Here is an 18,399-nt window from a genome sequence, read left to right on the forward strand (position 1 = left end):
GAGCCTAAAAATGGTTGGTCTGGCAAAAACGGTTCTTCATAGAACCATGTTGGTTGCTACTAATGATACTATTATGATCAGCAAATTCTTGGATATGGTAACCTTATCATTTCTTCCAATAGTTTACATAGTATTGATGTGAGTTTCCAAGTTGTATACAGTGGATATAAAAAGTCTACACACCCCTGTTAAAATGTTAGATTTCTGTGATGTAAAAAAAATGAGACCAAGATAAATAATTTCAGACCTTTTTTCACCTTTAATGTAACCTATAAACTGTACAATTCAGTTGAACAACAAACTGAAATATTTTAGGTGGAGGAAAGTAAAAAAAAAACAAAAAACTAAAATATTACGGTTGCATAAGTGTGCACACCCTTAAACTAATACTTTGTTGAAGCACCTTTTGATTTTATAACAGCACTCAGTCTATCAGCATGGCACATCTTGACTTGGCAATATTTGCCCACTCTTCCTTGCAAAAACACTCCAAATCTGTCAGATTGCGCGGGCATCTCCTGTGCACAGCTCTCTTCAGATCACCCCACAGATTTTTGATCAGATTCAGGTCTCCGCTCTGGCTGGGCCATTCCAAAACATGAATCATCTTCTGGTGAAGCCATTCCTTTGTTGATTTGGATGTATGCTTTGGGTTGTTTTCGTGCTGAAAGATGAAGTTCCTCTTCATGTTCAGCTTTCTAGATGAAGCCTGAAGGTTTTGTGCCAATATTGACTGGTATTTGGAACTGTGCATAATTCCTTCTACCTTGACTAAGGCCCCAGTTCCAGCTGAAGAAAAACAGCATCAAAGCATGATGCTGCCACCACCATGCTTCACTGTGGGTATGGTGTTCTTTTGGTGATGTGCAGTGTTGTTTTTGCGTCAAAGATATCTTTTGGAATTATGGCCAAAACGTTCAACCTTGGTTTCATCAGACAATAACACATTTTCCCACATGCTTTTGAGAGACTTCAGATGTGTTTTTGCAAAATTTTGCCGGACTTGGATGTTTTTCTTTGTAAGAAAAGGCTTCTGTCTCACCACTCTACCCTATAACCCAGACTTATGAAGAATATGGGAGATTGTCACATGTACCACACAGCCAGTACTTGCCAGATATTCCTGAAGCTTCTTTAATGTTGCTGTAGGCCTCTTGGCAGCCTCCCAGACCAGTTTGCCTTGGAAATTCTTTTGTACTCTTCTCCTGACTGATACCTTTTAATAATGAGATCCCTCTGATTCTTTGGAAGCTCTCTGCGGACCATGACTTTTACTGTAGAATGCGACAAAGAAAATGTCAGTAAAGACCTACTAGAAGAGCTGAACTTTATTTGTGGTTAATCAGAGGCACTTTAAATGGTGTCAGGTGTGTACTGACTCCTATTTAACATGATTTTGAATGTGATTGCTTAATTCTGAACATAGCTACATCCCCAGTTGTAAGAGGGTGTGCACACTTATGTAACCACATTATTTTAGTTTTTTATGTTTACTCTCCCCCCCCCCCCTAAAAGATTTCAGTTTGTAATTTCAATTGAGTTGTACAGTTTATAGGTTACATTAAAGGTGGAAAACGTTCTGAAAAGATTTATCTTTGTCTCATTTTTTTTACATCACAGAAACCTGACATTTTAACAGGGGTGTGTAGACTTTTTATATCCACTGTTCCTTGGCCTTTTTTTAATATTGGCATAACATTTGTATTTGCCAATCTGCTGGTGCCATTCCAGTCCATAAGCTGACCTTAAAATTAAATGCATTCTCCCGGTCAACTTCCCTTGATCATTTTTTCTTGGAGCCAATATACTCTGACCTTGCCTTTTTACTATTAATATATTTGAAAAAAAAAAGGGGACTTTTTTTTTTTTTAACTCTCCTCAGCAATGTGTCTTTCGTAATCGATTTTATCTGCCCTGATTGCACTCTTGCATTTCTTATTACACTCTTTATAGTTTTGGACTGCCGATATGATGATGATTCTTCTGTGTTACATTTATTAAAGACCGTTTTTTTTTACTGTTAATATGCCTTTTTACATTAGTATTTGGCCAGTTAACTTTTTGTTCTTTTATATTTGTTGCCCACTTGAATGCACTGGTGAACGCCATTGTTTAATATGTCCTTAAAGCATACTCACTTGCTTTGCATGTTCTCTGTGTACTTTATGAAGGGGGTGTGTCCCTTTCCTCCAGTCAGGGCTCAGAGCTGACCTCACTGAGTTCTGCAGTTCTGTAGAGGACTGATGGCAACATATAAACAGGTACAACTTATGTAGGAAGATTTGTTTAGTTATTGTGTATCATCTGATGTTAGTCACTGCACTGAGTATATGTGAGGGTGTTCAACCACTTTAAAGCTTAATGGATTACTTTCAGACTCGTATTGTACAGTATATTGTGTAGATCCAAAATAGATTGAATGGTATTTAGAATTTACTGTTATAGAAAAGGTTCTTAAGTGAATAAATAATAGTAATATTATACACACATGTGCCTGCTGAAAGGTTAATTCCATCCTCCTTTTGCAAAAAAAGAATACAAACCACAGTTCCAGAAATGTTGGGATGCTGTGTAAAATCTACATGCAAACAATGCAATGATTTGCAAATCTCACAAACCTATATTTTATTCAAAATAGAAACCCGAAACCTTATCAAATGTTTAACCTGAGAAAATGTACTATTTTAAGAAAAAAAAGGGTAATTTTGAATTTCATGGCAACAATGCGTACCAAAAAAGTTAGTAAAGGTAACAAAAAGCTGGCAGTGGTACTAACAAGAAAGAGCTGGAAGAACATTTTGCAACTAATTAGGTTCACTGGCAACAGGTCAGTAACATGAGTATAAAAAGAGCATCTTAGAGGGTCAGAGTGTCTCAGAAGTAAAAGTGGGCAGAGGTTCACCAATCTGTGAAAAGCCACATCTAAACATTGTTGGTCAATTTTAGAATAATGTTCCCCAACATAAAAATGCAAAGAGGTTAAATATATCATCATCTACAGTACATAATATCATAACATTCTCAGAATCTGGAGAAATCTTCTGGCCTTCAGACGGCACTGCATTAAAAACTGGCATGATTCTGTGATGGACCATACTGCATGGGCTCAGAAATACTTCCAAAAATCACTGTCTGTGAACACAGTTCACCGTGCCATCCAAAAATTAAAGTTTAACCACTTTCCAACCGCGCTATAGCCGAAAGATGGCTACAACGCAGTTGTCTGGTTCTGGGAGGGTGTCCATGGACGTCCTCCCGGAACACACCCCCTGCGGTGATCACGGTGTCCTATGGACACAGCTGATCACGCGATACAGTAAAAGGCAAATCACAGCGGTCTTTTACCATGTGATCAGCTGTGTTTAATGACACAGCAGATCACCGGGTAAATACAGTTGCCGGTTATTGGCTGCATTTCCCTCACGCTGTCACATCATGAGGAAAGTACTGCCGAGAACCGGCAATTGTCAGCGAAGGGATCAACACTGATTATCAGGACACTGATGATCAGTGCCCATCATTGCTATCCACCTGTACCCATCAGTGCTATCCATCTGTGCCCATCAGTGCTACCCACCTGTGCCCAGTAGTGCTGCCAGTCAGTGCCGCCAGTGCCCCCCATCAGTGCCACCTATCAGTGCAGCATCATCAGTGCCAGCTCATCAGTGCCGCCTATCAATGCCACCTATCAGTTCCCATCAGTGCTCCCTATCCATGCCACCTCATCAGTGCCGCCTATCGGTGCCCATCAGTTCTGTCTATCTATACAGCCTCACCAACGCACATCAGTGAATGAGAAAAATTAACTGTTTGCATAATTTTATAATAGAAACAAAGAAACTTTTTTGCTCTTTTTTTTTTGTTTATAGCACAAAAAATAAAACACCCAGTGGTGATTAAGTACCACCAAAACAAAAGCTTATGTGAAAAAAAATTATAAAAATTTCATATGGGTACAGTGTTGCATGACCGCGCAATTGTCATTCAAAGTGCGACAGCACTGAAAGCTGAAAATTGGCCTGGGCAGGAATGGGATATAAGTGCCCTGTAGGCAAGTGGTTAAACTCTTATTATGCAAAGTATAAGTCATATCTGAAACACCGCCATCTTTGCTGAGTTAAAGCTCATCTAAAATGGTCTGTTGCAAAGTGGAAACTGTTTTGTAGTCAGCCAAATCAAACTATGTCATTCTTTTTTGGCAACCATGGGTGCCATGTCCTCCAGACTAAAGAGGAGAGGGACCTTCTGGCTTGCTATCAGCTCTCGGTTCAAAAGTCTGCATCTGTGATGGTATGGGGGAGAATTAGTGAGTATGGAATGGGTAGTTTGTACATCTGGAAAGACACCATCAATGTTGAAAGATATATTCAGGTTTTAGAGCAGCATATGCTCCCATCCAAATGTGTTTATCAGGGAAGACCTTGCATATTTCAGCAGGACAATGCTAAATTGCATACTGCATCTATGACACAGCTTCGTAGTAGAAGAGTCCGGGTGCTTAACTGGCCTGTCTACAGTCCAGACCTTTCACCAATTCAAATATTTTGTGCTTCTTGAAATGAAAAATACGGCAAAGACCCTGAACTGTTGAGCAATTAGAATACTATATCAGGCAAGAATGGGACTGCATTTCTCTCCCAAAACTTCAGCAACTGGTCTCCTCAGTACATAGATGTTTACAGAGTTTTGGTAAAAGAAGACGGGATGCTACATTGTGGTAAACATGGCCCTGTCCCTTCTTTTTTTTTAGATATGTTGTGATATGAGTATGGTGATCACTGTACTTGTGTTCTATTAAGAACTACAAGTCTGTCTGCCATTGCGTAGTTCATTTATTCACAGATCTTGGTGAAGGAATGAGGCGGCTGTGTGGGTGGATATAAGCACATCTGCGCAAAATAAAAAAAAAAAAACAGCCACCATGGGAAAAGAGCACCCTGCCTGCTGTCAGAGGGAAGTGGGGGTTGGTCACTTACAACCATGTTACATATTACACCCTAAATGTGTTTGTAGCATGCTCTAAAAGATGGAGTTAGTCACCTTTGAAAATAATTTTTTGCAGGTAAAAAAATGTGCATTTACTATTTTTTTTTTTTTTTTGTAGAAGCCTAGAAAGCAGCTAGATCAGCAGATTGCAGGTGGAATGCAGGGCTCCTGCAGACAATCAGTGTAAGCAGTCTGCTCATAGGCAGTTACACAATGACAGGAGGAATCCATGAATTACAAGCCCTGGTAGTTCATTGAGAACTACAAGCCGTCCGTCGCAAAGGCTGTCAGTAGTTCACGCATTCACAGAACTCTGTGAATGAATGACGCGGTTGTGTGGGCAGCGGGCGTGGGGAGAAGATCCCTGTCCCGCTGTCACAAGGTGTAGGGGCGAGGAGCAACTGTAAGAGCTAGAACGGGTGGAAGAGGTAACTTGTTCGCAAAGGTGAACCAGTAATGGAAAATGTGTGCTGCTCAGGATACAAGGGAAAGCAATCCTATGTCCACCACTATGAGTGCAGGCAGGGAAGCAGCTCGTCTTAGCTCCAAGCAAGTGTTAAGCAAAGGATGGATCTCATGAAGCCGCTCATCTATGCAGACCCACTGGTAATTGAATGAATGGCAGTCTCAGCCTGGGCTCCCGCCAGGCCATGCTGCTAACGCATTTCACTCCACTCCTCAGAGCTTAATCAGGGGGAAGTTGCCAAAGGTGAATGTATCCTTTTAACCAATCCATGTAAATGCAGAATTGGACAAGAAGACATTCTTTTAATGGGCTTTAATTTTTGCATGCCTATTGCCTGTCCGTTTTATTGCAGTAAGAATGAATGTGTGATGCCTTCTGCTGGTGAAACCTGGTACTGTAGTATATGTATGAATATATATTTATTATTTTATTTATTATAGGTACTTCTATATCGCTGTCAATTTACACAGCGCTTTACATATATATTGTACATTCACATCAGTCCCTGCCCTCAAGGGACGTACAATTTAAGGGCCCTAACTCGCATTCATACATACTAGGGCCAATTTAGACATGAGCCAATTAACCTACCAGCATGTCTTTGGAGTGTGGGAGGAAACTGGAGTACCCAGAAGAAACCCACGCAGGCACAGGGAGAACATGCAAACTCCAGGCAGTTGTTGCCTTGTTTCAGATTCGAACCAATGATCCTAGTACTGCCAGGTGGAAGTGGTAACCATTTAGCCTCTGTGCTGCCCATTTATAAACAGAATGGGGCTTCATATACTTTTGTTTGAGTGGTCAGACCTCAATCTGCTGATCATAGTAAACAGCAAGAATAGGGCTGATGGGGGTCGGGACTTCCATATATAACTTCAGAGTATTGCTGTAGTATGTTGCGGTTTGCCTTTAAACTGTGACCTTTTTTTATAGTCCCCTTAAAAGCAGAAACCACTTACAGGGGACCAGAACTAGCATGTTCCTTGAGCAAGGCATCAAGGCCAATGAAACAATCATATAAGGTTTTAAAAGAGAGCATAATGAAAAATATGTTTCCAGTGATAAACAATGTAACAAGTGGTTATGCCTTTATATGCTGTTGTGATTATAGCCCTCCCATCTTCACACATCTTTGCCTTTCTCTTATACAGGTACAAGGTAACACAGTCTGAGCTATTTGCTCTTCTGTGTCGGCTTGCAGACGAGCTCCTGTTCCGCCAGATTGCATGGGTGAAGAAGCTGCCATTTTTTTGTGACCTTACTATTAAAGATTACACATGCCTCTTGAGTACAACGTGGCAAGAGTTAATACTTCTGTCTTCGCTGATCACTTACAACAAGCAGGTCTTCGGGGATCTAGCTGACGTCACCTCTAAATACTCACCTTCAGAAGCAGAGCTTCATAGGTTAGTTACCAAAGGATATCACTGGTAAAATGTGCCTGTATATGGTAACAAACAAAACGCTGTCTGGGCAGATATAAAACACTCATATTAATGCTGCTTTGTATTCATGTATTGCATCAAATTCATTTTTTGCTTTTAATGCAAAGAGTGAATTTGGCTTGGTATTAAGTCTTCGGTCACACCAATCCAACTTTGCAAACGTGACTTCCAGTGAAGTCACATGATTTCAAAGTCGGATGTCATATGCGACTTGCAGGACACAGATGTCTATGTAAGTCGCACCTGAAGTTGCAAACGTAGTGCATGCCCTACTTTCAAAATCGTTTCGACTCGTTTCCAACTAAGTTGGAATTGCACCAATATGACCGCTTCAATTGCAGACAATAGGCTGCGACTTGCCATGGAATCTGAAACTATCAAGATGCATGACAAGTCGCACCGCTATGACCGGCACTTAGTGTAATGCCTGGTACACATGCAAACTTATTTTTTTTCCGTTCGACCCGGAGGCCTGAATGAAAAAAAAAACAAAAAACAAACTGAGGAGCTTACAAGGAGATCTCTGTACTAACTATGCAATGTCCCCACTGTGATATTTTGTTCTGACGGGGGATCCCCCCCACCAGAACACACCAATCAGTGCTTGCAGCCATTGGCTGGGAGTGCTGATCTGATGCCAATTGGCTGCTGGTTTTCCAGTATGTTGGTTCAACAGAAGCTGGTCATGAGATCGGCTTCTGTCGGACAGGACAAGGCCGAATGTTGGCTGCTTGCTACTGTATGTCTGATTTCTGCCGGTAATTGGCCTATGGGGCTGTACTGAATGGCAGCAGAAAAATAAAATCAGGTCATCTGCCCTTTCAGACAGCACTGTGCTGCATGGCAGAGCAATTTCAGTCTCTTTACTGGATGGACTAAAATACAGCATTCAGCGGTTTTACTGGTTTATTACTTGTGAATTCTGTGAATGATCACAGAGGTCACATGATACAAGGCTATTCACAACAGCCTTGTACCATGTGACAAGCTGTGACCAATCACAGATCTCACAGTATTTCTCAATGGCTGCAGGAATGCAGCCAGAGAGAAAGAGAAATTATTGCTTTCACAGCCTTTATGGGTGTAAAAGCAATCAGTGTAAAAAAAAAAAAAAAAGCTTCACCCCCCCACTATGGTGACACTGTACTGCTAGGGTGACAGTATGTAAAAAATAAATACATAAATAATAATATAAAAAAAGTAAAAAGAAAAATTGAAAAATTATAATTTTTTTATATAAACTGATTTGGTTTTGTTTTTTTTACCAGAAAGATAGCTGAATATATTTTGGCCAAGATTTATGAAGAAAGATTATTTGTTTGCAAAATTTTAACCATTTCCATACCGGGCACTTTTACCCCCTTCCCTCCCAGGCCATTTTTCAGGTTTCAGCGCTCTCACACTTTGACAATTGCACGGTCATACAACACTGTATCCAAACTAAAATTTTATAATTTTCTTCACACAACTAGAGCTTTCTTTTGGTGGTATTTAATCACCGCCAGGGTTTTTATTTTTTGCTAAATTAACAAAAAAAGACCGAAAATTTTGAAAAATAAAAACACGTTTTTCTTTGTTTCTGTTATAAAAGTTTGCAAATAAATAATTGTTCTTCATAAATTTAGGCCAAGCTGTATTCTGCTACATGTCTTTGGTGAAAATACCCCAAATTAGAATGTATTTTTTAGTTTGTAGGAAAGTTATGGAGTTCACAAACTATGGTATAGATCTGAATATTGATCAATCCTGAAGTACTGACAGCCAATCTAATTTCTTGAGGTCCAAGAATGTCAGAACAGTACAGATATCCCCCAAATGACCCCTTTTTGCAAAGTAGACAGTCCGACGTGCTTCATAAGAGACATGGCGAGTTTTTTGAAGTTGTATTTTTTTTGTTATTTTTCAGAAAATGAAAGAATTTAAAAAAAAATTTTCACTATTTTTTTTTTTTTACATACTGTCACCAGTGCAGTACAGCGTCATTATATAACTGGCATGGCGGTGATCAGAGACACTGACTGGTGACAGTATGAAAAAAAATATATATATATATTTTTATTTTTTATTACATTTTGTTTCTTTTTTTTAAGATTTTTTTTTTAATATTTCACTATGTCTATGGTAGTACAATGTTACCATAGAATGTTACCATCTTTGGGGAAGAGATCAGTATTTTTTTTTTTTTACACAATTTTCTTATAGCAAAGAATTACTTTGCTATAAGCAAGCATTTACCTGAATGACATCGATTTATTCAGGCTTTTGTTTTTTTTTTGTGCTTAGCTGTGATTTGGCCACAGCTAATCACATGACATGTGCATGTGATCGCTGTGACCATTCACAGCTAGGCAGTAGTATACAATGGATGGCATGAATGAAGCCATCCATTGTATACAACTGTCATGTGACCTGCTGTGATTGGTCACAGCAGGTCACATGGTACCAGCAACGGGGGTCGGTACTCACATCTGTCATCGGCCGTGTCCGAGGTACACGGCCGGTGACAGATCGCGGCTCTGCAAGTGCGAAAACTGCGCATGCCCGGGAGCACGCCATATGGCGTCCACCCGGAAATCTACAGCATTTTGCCGGCCGCCACTTTTTTTTCCCAAATTTTTGGTCTTTTTTATTTATATACCAAAAAAATTAAATCCCAGATCCCAATGGTAAATAAATACCACCAAAAGTTTTATCTGTCTCAGAAAAATGCAAAACATTTCATTTGGGTATACTGTTGCATGACCGCACAATTGTCATTCGAAGTGTGATAGTGCTGAAAGACGAAAATTGGCCTGGACTGGAAAGGGGTGAAAGTGTCTGGACTTGAATTGGTTAAAGCGGTAGTAAACCACAAAAAAAACCACCTCCAGAAAAATGGTCCCCTGTAGGATAATAGCATAATGTGCTAATATGCGTTGCTTGCCATCCATTGAGATTGCAGTGTGACGTCACCGGCTGCTACTATAGTAAATATCTCCTCAGTGGTGCATGTTCAGGAGATATTTACTGTACCTATAGGTAAGCCTTCGTTTAGGCTTACCTGGAGGTACAAGTAAACAGTGGGGACTTAGGGGAGGGGCTCTGGCGTCACGACGCCGCGGTGGACGAGTGGCATTCACAACCACAGGATCTGGGGCATGTACCAGCTGAACACTGATCTAGTGGACACTGCAAAATGTGAGTGGTGACTGTATTCTAATAATAAAAGATTGAACCTCACAAAGGATAAGGCACTATTGTAGCTCTCTTTTACATGGTTCATTGAGAGGAAGATACACCATCCATATCATTTCTACCTATCCATTGAGGCTATTATGTGGAAGGAGGAATAAGGGAGACCTCTGGTGGCAGAAATAAGGCAATCAACAGCATGGATGGAAACACGTATTTAATGTGAAGATCCCTACCCTGTCCTGATAAGGACAAAAAGTGTTTTTAGCCTTTTTTGGCTAATTAAGGAGGTGAGCGCACACCTATCTATAGAGCACGGGGAGTGTGGCACGAATCACCTTATTTTGTCACTGAAAAGATATAAGAGCATAAAGAGGACTATTTATGAGTTTTGGATTAATATTATTTTTGTAATAATATCACAAGGTGCACTGGTTTGAGGCACTTTTTATTTTCTCACGTGAATATTCATATGATCACTTATATATAAGTTTATATGTATACTTTGGAGCGCGACACATATATATATATTTGCAGATATATATTTTTCATTCTAGTGGGGACTTTACTACCACTTTAGTTGGTTTGTTTTTTGTTTTTGTTTTTTTGGGGGGGCGGGGGGTTGTGGGGTTTTTTGGTAATTGGGGTGTTATTCATGAATGTTTTTAAACTTCTTTTAACTGACTGCAGCTATCGGTAGCAGAAATGAATCTCCTTACAGACTTACTCTGATTGTAACCCTCTGTTTGACTTTGGCATATGGCTGTATTGTTGAATGGAAGTCTGATTAAACTACAGCCTTTTATTACAAAAAATGTGCTATGCCTGAAGTTACAAAACATAACAGAATTCATAGGATAGCAGATACTCAAAAGCCAGTCACGCCATATTACCCTTGATGTTACCTCAACCATTGCCCTAAGGTTCAGCTATCACATTTCTGTAATATGACTTTACTACAGTGATCTTCGACCATTGTGGCATAAATTAACAGAAATGAGCAAGGGGTTTTTGTATTAGAAGTACCAGCCTGTCACTAAATCTACTCTTATCTGTTTTTCTGAGTATGTAATATGGAAACTGATTTATGATGTGTGTTTTTCATAATCAGCCTCTTATCGGGCGCCAGATTACGCCGTGATTTAAGGTTGGTTTTGTGTTCACGCACAGCTGCACCAGCCTCTAGCCAGCTCCAGAAAGCCACTAACAAGCTTGCATGCCAAGTAGTTATCTGAAGCTCGTTATTTCAGACTCCTCTTCTACTCCTCCATCTCATAATTCCTTGGGGAACACCTCCATTGATTGGTGGCACCAAAATTCTTACTTTAGGAAAGGTTTGCTCTGCTGTGAATTCTCCCTTTTTTTCAAAAACGGTTATCTAAGTCTATGATTTGTTAATTCCGGTCATCTGTGTGCTCAGAGCAAGAATGAAAAAAAAAATTTTATTTACAGGAAATGCAGACGAAAGCACCAAGCTAAAGCTGCTTTCAAACAGATCCACCGAAAAAACACATAGGCATTTTTGCTGCACTTTCTGAGTATTTTTAAAGGACACGTGACTTAAAAATCGTACCAAAAACGCTTCTCAGAGGCACTTTTTGGCAGATTTTCAGGTGTTTTCCATTGATTTCAATGGGAAGAGGCATTTTTGGGGCCATTTTTTTAATTCCCCAAACATGCCCCAAAGATCCTGCAAGCAGGAATTTTGTACACCTCAAACACAACGCCTAGTACATAGATGTACATTCACATACATAGGGAAGCATTTTTCTTGAGCTTTTCAGTGGCTTTTTTAAATGCAAAAACTCAGTGTGAAAGTAGCCTAAATTGGAAGTTCACCTTTTCACCCCTAAAAATGGAGCCATTGTCCCATTTACTTTTGTATTTTATTATACGGTTTCTTTATTTTAACTTTTTTCTTTTTTTTTTATGTTTTGCATAGAAACAAGCCAGTCAATTTATTCTTATGCCTATTCTTTTGCTGTCATTTGTTATGGTGTCAATTGCAAAATTTTGGAATCACCATCACTTTCCATGTCTGTGATAGTGATCACTAGAACAAAAAGAGGAATCTACACAGAAACACCGAGAGCAATATAACCAGACACAATTTCTAATCATTTACAACTTTATCAAACAAAATGAGTTTTGTCTATAAATTCACTTTAATCCTAAGTACATGCAGTGACTTGATTCTCAGTACGTGCAGTGACTTGATTCTTAGGACAGGCAACGACTTGATTCTCAGTACATGCAGTGACTTGATTCTCAGTACAGGCAACGACTTGATTCTCAGTACATGCAGTGACTTGATTCTCAGTACAGGCAACGACTTGATTCTCAGTACATGCAGTGACTTGATTCTCAGTACATGCAGTGACTTGATTCTCAGTACATGCAGTGACTTGATTCTCAGTACATGCAGTGACTTGATTCTCAGTACATGCAGTGACTTGATTCTCAGTACATGCAGTGACTTGATTCTCAGTACATGCAGTGACTTGATTCTCAGAACATGCAGTGACTTGATTCTCAGTACATGTAGTAACTTGATTCTCAGTACAGGCAACGACTTGATTCTCAGTATATGCAGTGACTTGATTCTCAGTACATGCAGTGACTTGATTCTCGGTACATGCAGTGACTTGATTCTCGGTACATGCAGTGACTTGATTCTCTGTACATGCAGTGACTTGATTCTCGGTACATGCAGTGACTTGATTCTCAGTACATGTAGTGACTTGATTCTCAGTACAGGCAACGACTTTATTCTCAGTACATGCAGTGACTTGATTCTCAGTACATGCAGTGACTTGATTCTCAGTACATGCAGTGACTTGATTCTCAGTACATGTAGTGACTTGATTCTCAGTACAGACAACGACTTGATTCTCAGTACATGCAGTGACTTGATTCTCAGTACATGCAGTGACTTGATTCTCGGTACATGCAGTGACTTGATTCTCGGTACATGCAGTGACTTGATTCTCGGTACATGCAGTGACTTGATTCTCGGTACATGCAGTGACTTGATTCTCGGTACGTGCAGTGACTTGATTCTCAGTACGTGCAGCGACTTGATTCTCAGTACGTGCAACGACTTGATTCTCAGTATGTGCAGTGACTTGATTCTCAGTACGTGCAACGACTTGATTCTCAGTACGTGCAATGACTTGATTCTCAGTACGTGCAATGACTTGATTCTCAGTACGTGAAGCGACCTGATTCTCAGTACGTGCAACGACTTGATTCTCAGTACGTGCAACGACTTGATTCTCAGTACGTGCAACGACTTGATTCTCAGTACGTGCAACGACTTGATTCTCCGTACGTGCAACGACTTGATTCTCCGTACGTGCAACGACTTGATTCTCAGTACGTGCAACGACTTGATTCTCAGTACGTGCAACGACTTGATTCTCAGTACGTGCAACGACTTGATTCTCAGTACGTGCAACGACTTGATTCTCAGTACGTGCAACGACTTGATTCTCAGTACGTGCAACGACTTGATTCTCAGTACGTGCAACGACTTGATTCTCAGTACGTGCAATGACTTGATTCTCAGTACGTGAAGCGACCTGATTCTCAGTACGTGCAATGACTTGATTCTCAGTACGTGCAGTGACTTGATTCTCAGTACGTGCAGTGACTTGATTCTCAGTACGTGCAGTGACTTGATTGTCAGTACGTGCAGTGACTTGATTGTCAGTACGTGCAGTGACTTGATTCTCAATACGTGCAGTGACTTGATTCTCAATACGTGCAGTGACTTGATTCTCAATACGTGCAGTGACTTGATTCTCAATACTTGCAATGACTTGATTCTCAGTACGTGCAGTGACTTGATTCTCAATACTTGCAATGACTTGATTCTCAGTACGTGCAGTGACTTGATTCTCAATACTTGCAATGACTTGATTCTCAGTACGTGCAGTGACTTGATTCTCAGTACGTGCAATGACTTGATTCTCAGTACGTGCAGTGACTTGATTCTCAGTACGTGCAGTGACTTGATTCTCAGTACGTGCAGTGACTTGATTCTCAGTACGTGCAACGACTTGATTCTCAGTACGTGCAACGACTTGATTCTCAGTACGTGCAACGACTTGATTCTCAGTACGTGCAACGACTTGATTCTCAGTACGTGCATCGACTTGATTCTCAGTACGTGCAACGACTTGATTCTCAGTACGTGCAACGACTTGATTCTCAGTACGTGCAACGACTTGATTCTCAGTACGTGCAACGACTTGATTCTCAGTACGTGCAGTGACTTGATTCTCAGTACGTGCAGTGACTTGATTCTCAGTACGTGCAGTGACTTGATTCTCAGTACGTGCAACGACTTGATTCTCAGTACGTGCAACGACTTGATTCTCAGTACGTGAAGCGACCTGATTGTCAGTACGTGCAGTGACTTGATTGTCAGTACGTGCAGTGACTTGATTCTCAGTACGTGCAGTGACTTGATTCTCAATACGTGCAGTGACTTGATTCTCAATACTTGCAATGACTTGATTCTCAGTACGTGCAGTGACTTGATTCTCAGTACGTGCAGTGACTTGATTCTCAGTACGTGCAACGACTTGATTCTCAGTACGTGCAACGACTTGATTCTCAGTACGTGCAACGACTTGATTCTCAGTACGTGCAGCGACTTGATTCTCAGTACGTGCAGCGACCTGATTCTCAGTACGTGCAGCGACCTGATTCTCAGTACGTGCAGCGACCTGATTCTCAGTACGTGCAGCGACTTGATTCTCAGTACGTGCAGCGACTTGATTCTCAGTACGTGCAGCGACTTGATTCTCAGTACGTGCAGCGACTTGATTCTCAGTACGTGCAGCGACTTGATTCTCAGTACGTGCAGCGACTTGATTCTCAGTACGTGCAGCGACTTGATTCTCAGTACGTGCAGCGACTTGATTCTCAGTACGTGCAGCGACTTGATTCTCAGTACGTGCAGCGACTTGATTCTCAGTACGTGCAGCGACTTGATTCTCAGTACGTGCAGCGACTTGATTCTCAGTACGTGCAGCGACTTGATTCTCAGTACGTGCAGCGACTTGATTCTCAGTACGTGCAGCGACTTGATTCTCAGTACGTGCAGCGACTTGATTCTCAGTACGTGCAGCGACTTGATTCTCAATACTTGCAATGACTTGATTCTCAATACTTGCAATGACTTGATTCTCAGTACGAGCAATGACTTGATTCTCAGTACGTGCAGGGACTTGATTCTCAGTACTCACAAGAAAGAAGAACATGTTTGAATATAAAGTCCTGCAGTGACTGTGGCCGATTTTATTAGCACATAGTGTGTTGGCCCAGCTGCTTGTAGTGCAGTGCTGCAACTGAACTAAAGCTAGTCATACTTTAATACCTGGTGACATTAGTGATTGAGGAAACTAGGAAGATTGCCATGCATGTGCACGCCTCACAACTCTATTCATATCTTGAATTTTGCCTTTAGTTGTAATTTATTCTTTAAAAAAGAACTAAACTCTTTCAATCAACATTAGCTATTTTAATCCTTATACTGCAAACATTAGTAAATGGATATTTAGGTATATTATATTTACTTGTTTTAACCTTTTTTTTTTTTTAAATTAATATTCATTTTTTCAGTTGGTTTCTGACCTAGGTCAAAATGATGTCATACATCCCAGGAGTCTTCATAAGCTTTTCTTTTTGCTTTCTTCTGAAAGAGGGATGAAGGGACTTTCCCAGCTAAGTGCATCCTCATGGCTGAGCTAAGGGCAGATAGATTCCAAAAATGAAATGCTACGTAAATCATTTGCTCTTACTCAAGATGGCTACAGCTAGAAATGCTAGGGAGGTGTTTTTCAAAATGATCCCCCCCCCCCGATAAACTTATTTTATGGCATCGGTGTTTTTATTACCTATTTTTCATTTATTTGTAAATGAATAAAAAAAGCTCTGATGTTCCCTGTACTTATTCACCTGGGAGGTGCTGGATATCTGGCACACCCCAAAATAAAGCATGGAGACTTAACGGGATGGGCGTGTTTGCTTTAAGTATTAAAAATGAATGAAATAACTTTTTCCAGTTTGTGGTGCTGAAATACAATTTAATTCTGCTTTCAAGTCTATGTGAACCCTCACCTTGTAAAAACCCATTCAGTTTAAAATAGAAATCAAGGCAAACATTTTGTGTATTTATATAAAAAAAATATTGATACCTTTTCCCTCCTTTGTATATAAGTGATCACATTACCTCTGTTCTCATCTGCATAAGGACCTTCGAGAGCTGGAGGAGGAGAAACCGCAGCATATTGGTCTTCCCAGTGAATGGCTATATGCGGGGGGGGGGGGGGTGTGAGCAGAAGTCTGACCATTGGAAGAGAACAAGCACAGCTGGAAAACTGACCTTGCTGCCTAGTGCAGCCAATTTTTACTTGGAAAGCAGAGACAGGAACACCAGACATTTCATACAAAGGAAGTAATACAAAGACAAGACAATACAAGCACATGGTACAGCAGACACATATCAGAAATATGAAATGTTGTGTATATGTATTCTTTAAGAGGATACATTGCTAATTGCTGTAACATTATCCCTACTTTATTGTATAATAAAGAAAAATAAGCCATTAACAAATTGTAACCTTGACTGGTTATTTCAATTTATTGTACCTAGTATAATATCTTGTAATATAATAGTATTATACCAAAATAATGTAGTATAATATTATACTATTATAGTACAGTTGCTTGTAATATAGTAGCATTATAGACCCACTGGCCACTTTATTCGGTACACCTGTTCAATTGCTTGGTAACACAAATTGCTAGTCAGTCAATCACATGGCAGCAACTCAATGCATCTAAGCAGATGACTTGCTTAAGTTCAAACTGAGCATCAGAATGGGGAAAGAAGGGTATTTAAGTGACTTTGAATGTGGCATGGTTGTTGGTGCCAGACGGGCTAGTTTGAGGATCTCAAAAACTGCTGATCTACTGGGATTTTCACACACAACCATCTCTAGGGTTTACAGAGAATGGTCCGAAAAAGAGAAAATATCCAGTGAGCTGCAGTTGTGTGGACAAAAATGCCTAGTTGATGTCAGAGGAGAATGGTTCGAGATGATAGAAAGGCAACAGTAACTCATGTCACTATGGACCAAAATGTCTTGAGAAATGTTTCCAACACCTTATTGAATCTATGCCACGAAGAATTAAGGCAGTTCTGATGGCAAAAGCAGGTCCAACCCAGTACTAGCAGGGTATAGGTAATAGGTGGCCAGTGAGTGTAAGTAGAGTTAGAATTATGATAATTGTATATACAATAAAAACCTATTTTATACATTTATGCATACATAATGAAATGAATATATATAATCACTCAAGCTTTAGCCCCCATGACCTGAATGCAGAACTGTAACCTGATTCCCTTGATTTCTAAATTTAGAATTTTAAAATTTGTTGGTGAGCTTAAGAAAGATATTTTGCGTTGGGAAGATCCCACTGTCTTTCAACAACAATGAAATCTAAAATCCTGCTAGACCAAAGTCTATTTGTACAATCAGTTGCACAATGCAGACAGGTATTTAGATAAAGACCCTTGACATGTTTTGCACACAAAGTGCTTAGACTTAACGGTTCTTTATCTTGACATCTATGCGTTGTGCATTTGGTTGTGAAAATATACGTTGGCATCAAACTTCTAGCAGGGAGGAGCATGGACCTGATTTTTGATTCTTTAAACAAAATAAGCCTTTAGAATCAGTTTAATCATAACCTACCTCCATCTGTATAAGTCTAAGTTTACACCTATGCATGTTGCGTTTGATGCGTTTCTGCATTGCATTTTGCATTTTTTTTGCCATGTTTTTGATGCGTTTTGCAGGGGGGGGGGGATTAATTTTTTTTTTTTTTGGTGCTAGGCAGAATTTAAATGCAAAACATAGCAAAAACTCAATGCATGCTTTTTACAGTGTTCCCATTGAGGTCTATAGAGCTATAAATGCAACGTTTTGCGCTCAAAGTCCCTGACCCGTTTCAAAAAACGCACCAGGTGAAAACGCAGAGATGTAAATCTGTCTCATAGGAAATCCTGTTAAATGGACTGTACTGCGTTTCTTCAAAATGCAAAACACTGCAGAAAACGCTTGTGTGAACCTAGGGTAATACTGTTCAATTTTGATCTACCTACCAATGACTTTTCATATTATAGTCAGAGGATAAGACATGGTTTACTGCATGGTGTGAGCAATGTCTTGTTCTTGTGTTTTGGTTTGTTTTTTTTTATTTGTGACTTTTTTTTAAATCCGTATCGACCATATAAATGTAGTGTTCATAGTCTTT

General features: G+C 39.9%; 1 protein-coding gene across 1 annotated transcript in view; it reads left to right on the plus strand.

Moving 5' to 3' along the window:
* Window positions 1–18,399, plus strand: part of NR6A1 (nuclear receptor subfamily 6 group A member 1) — a 111,559-nt gene that overhangs the window by 74,412 nt on the left and 18,748 nt on the right. The window contains exon 8 of the mRNA XM_089659074.1: window positions 6,604–6,858. Coding sequence (XP_089515200.1) covers window positions 6,604–6,858 — 255 coding nt within the window. The remainder of the gene's footprint in view (window positions 1–6,603; window positions 6,859–18,399) is intronic.

Source organism: Staurois parvus, unplaced genomic scaffold (genome assembly GCF_062004578.1).
Source record: "Staurois parvus isolate SC_StPar_1 unplaced genomic scaffold, SC_StPar_1.0 ptg000002l, whole genome shotgun sequence".
Lineage (NCBI taxonomy): Eukaryota > Metazoa > Chordata > Amphibia > Anura > Ranidae > Staurois > Staurois parvus.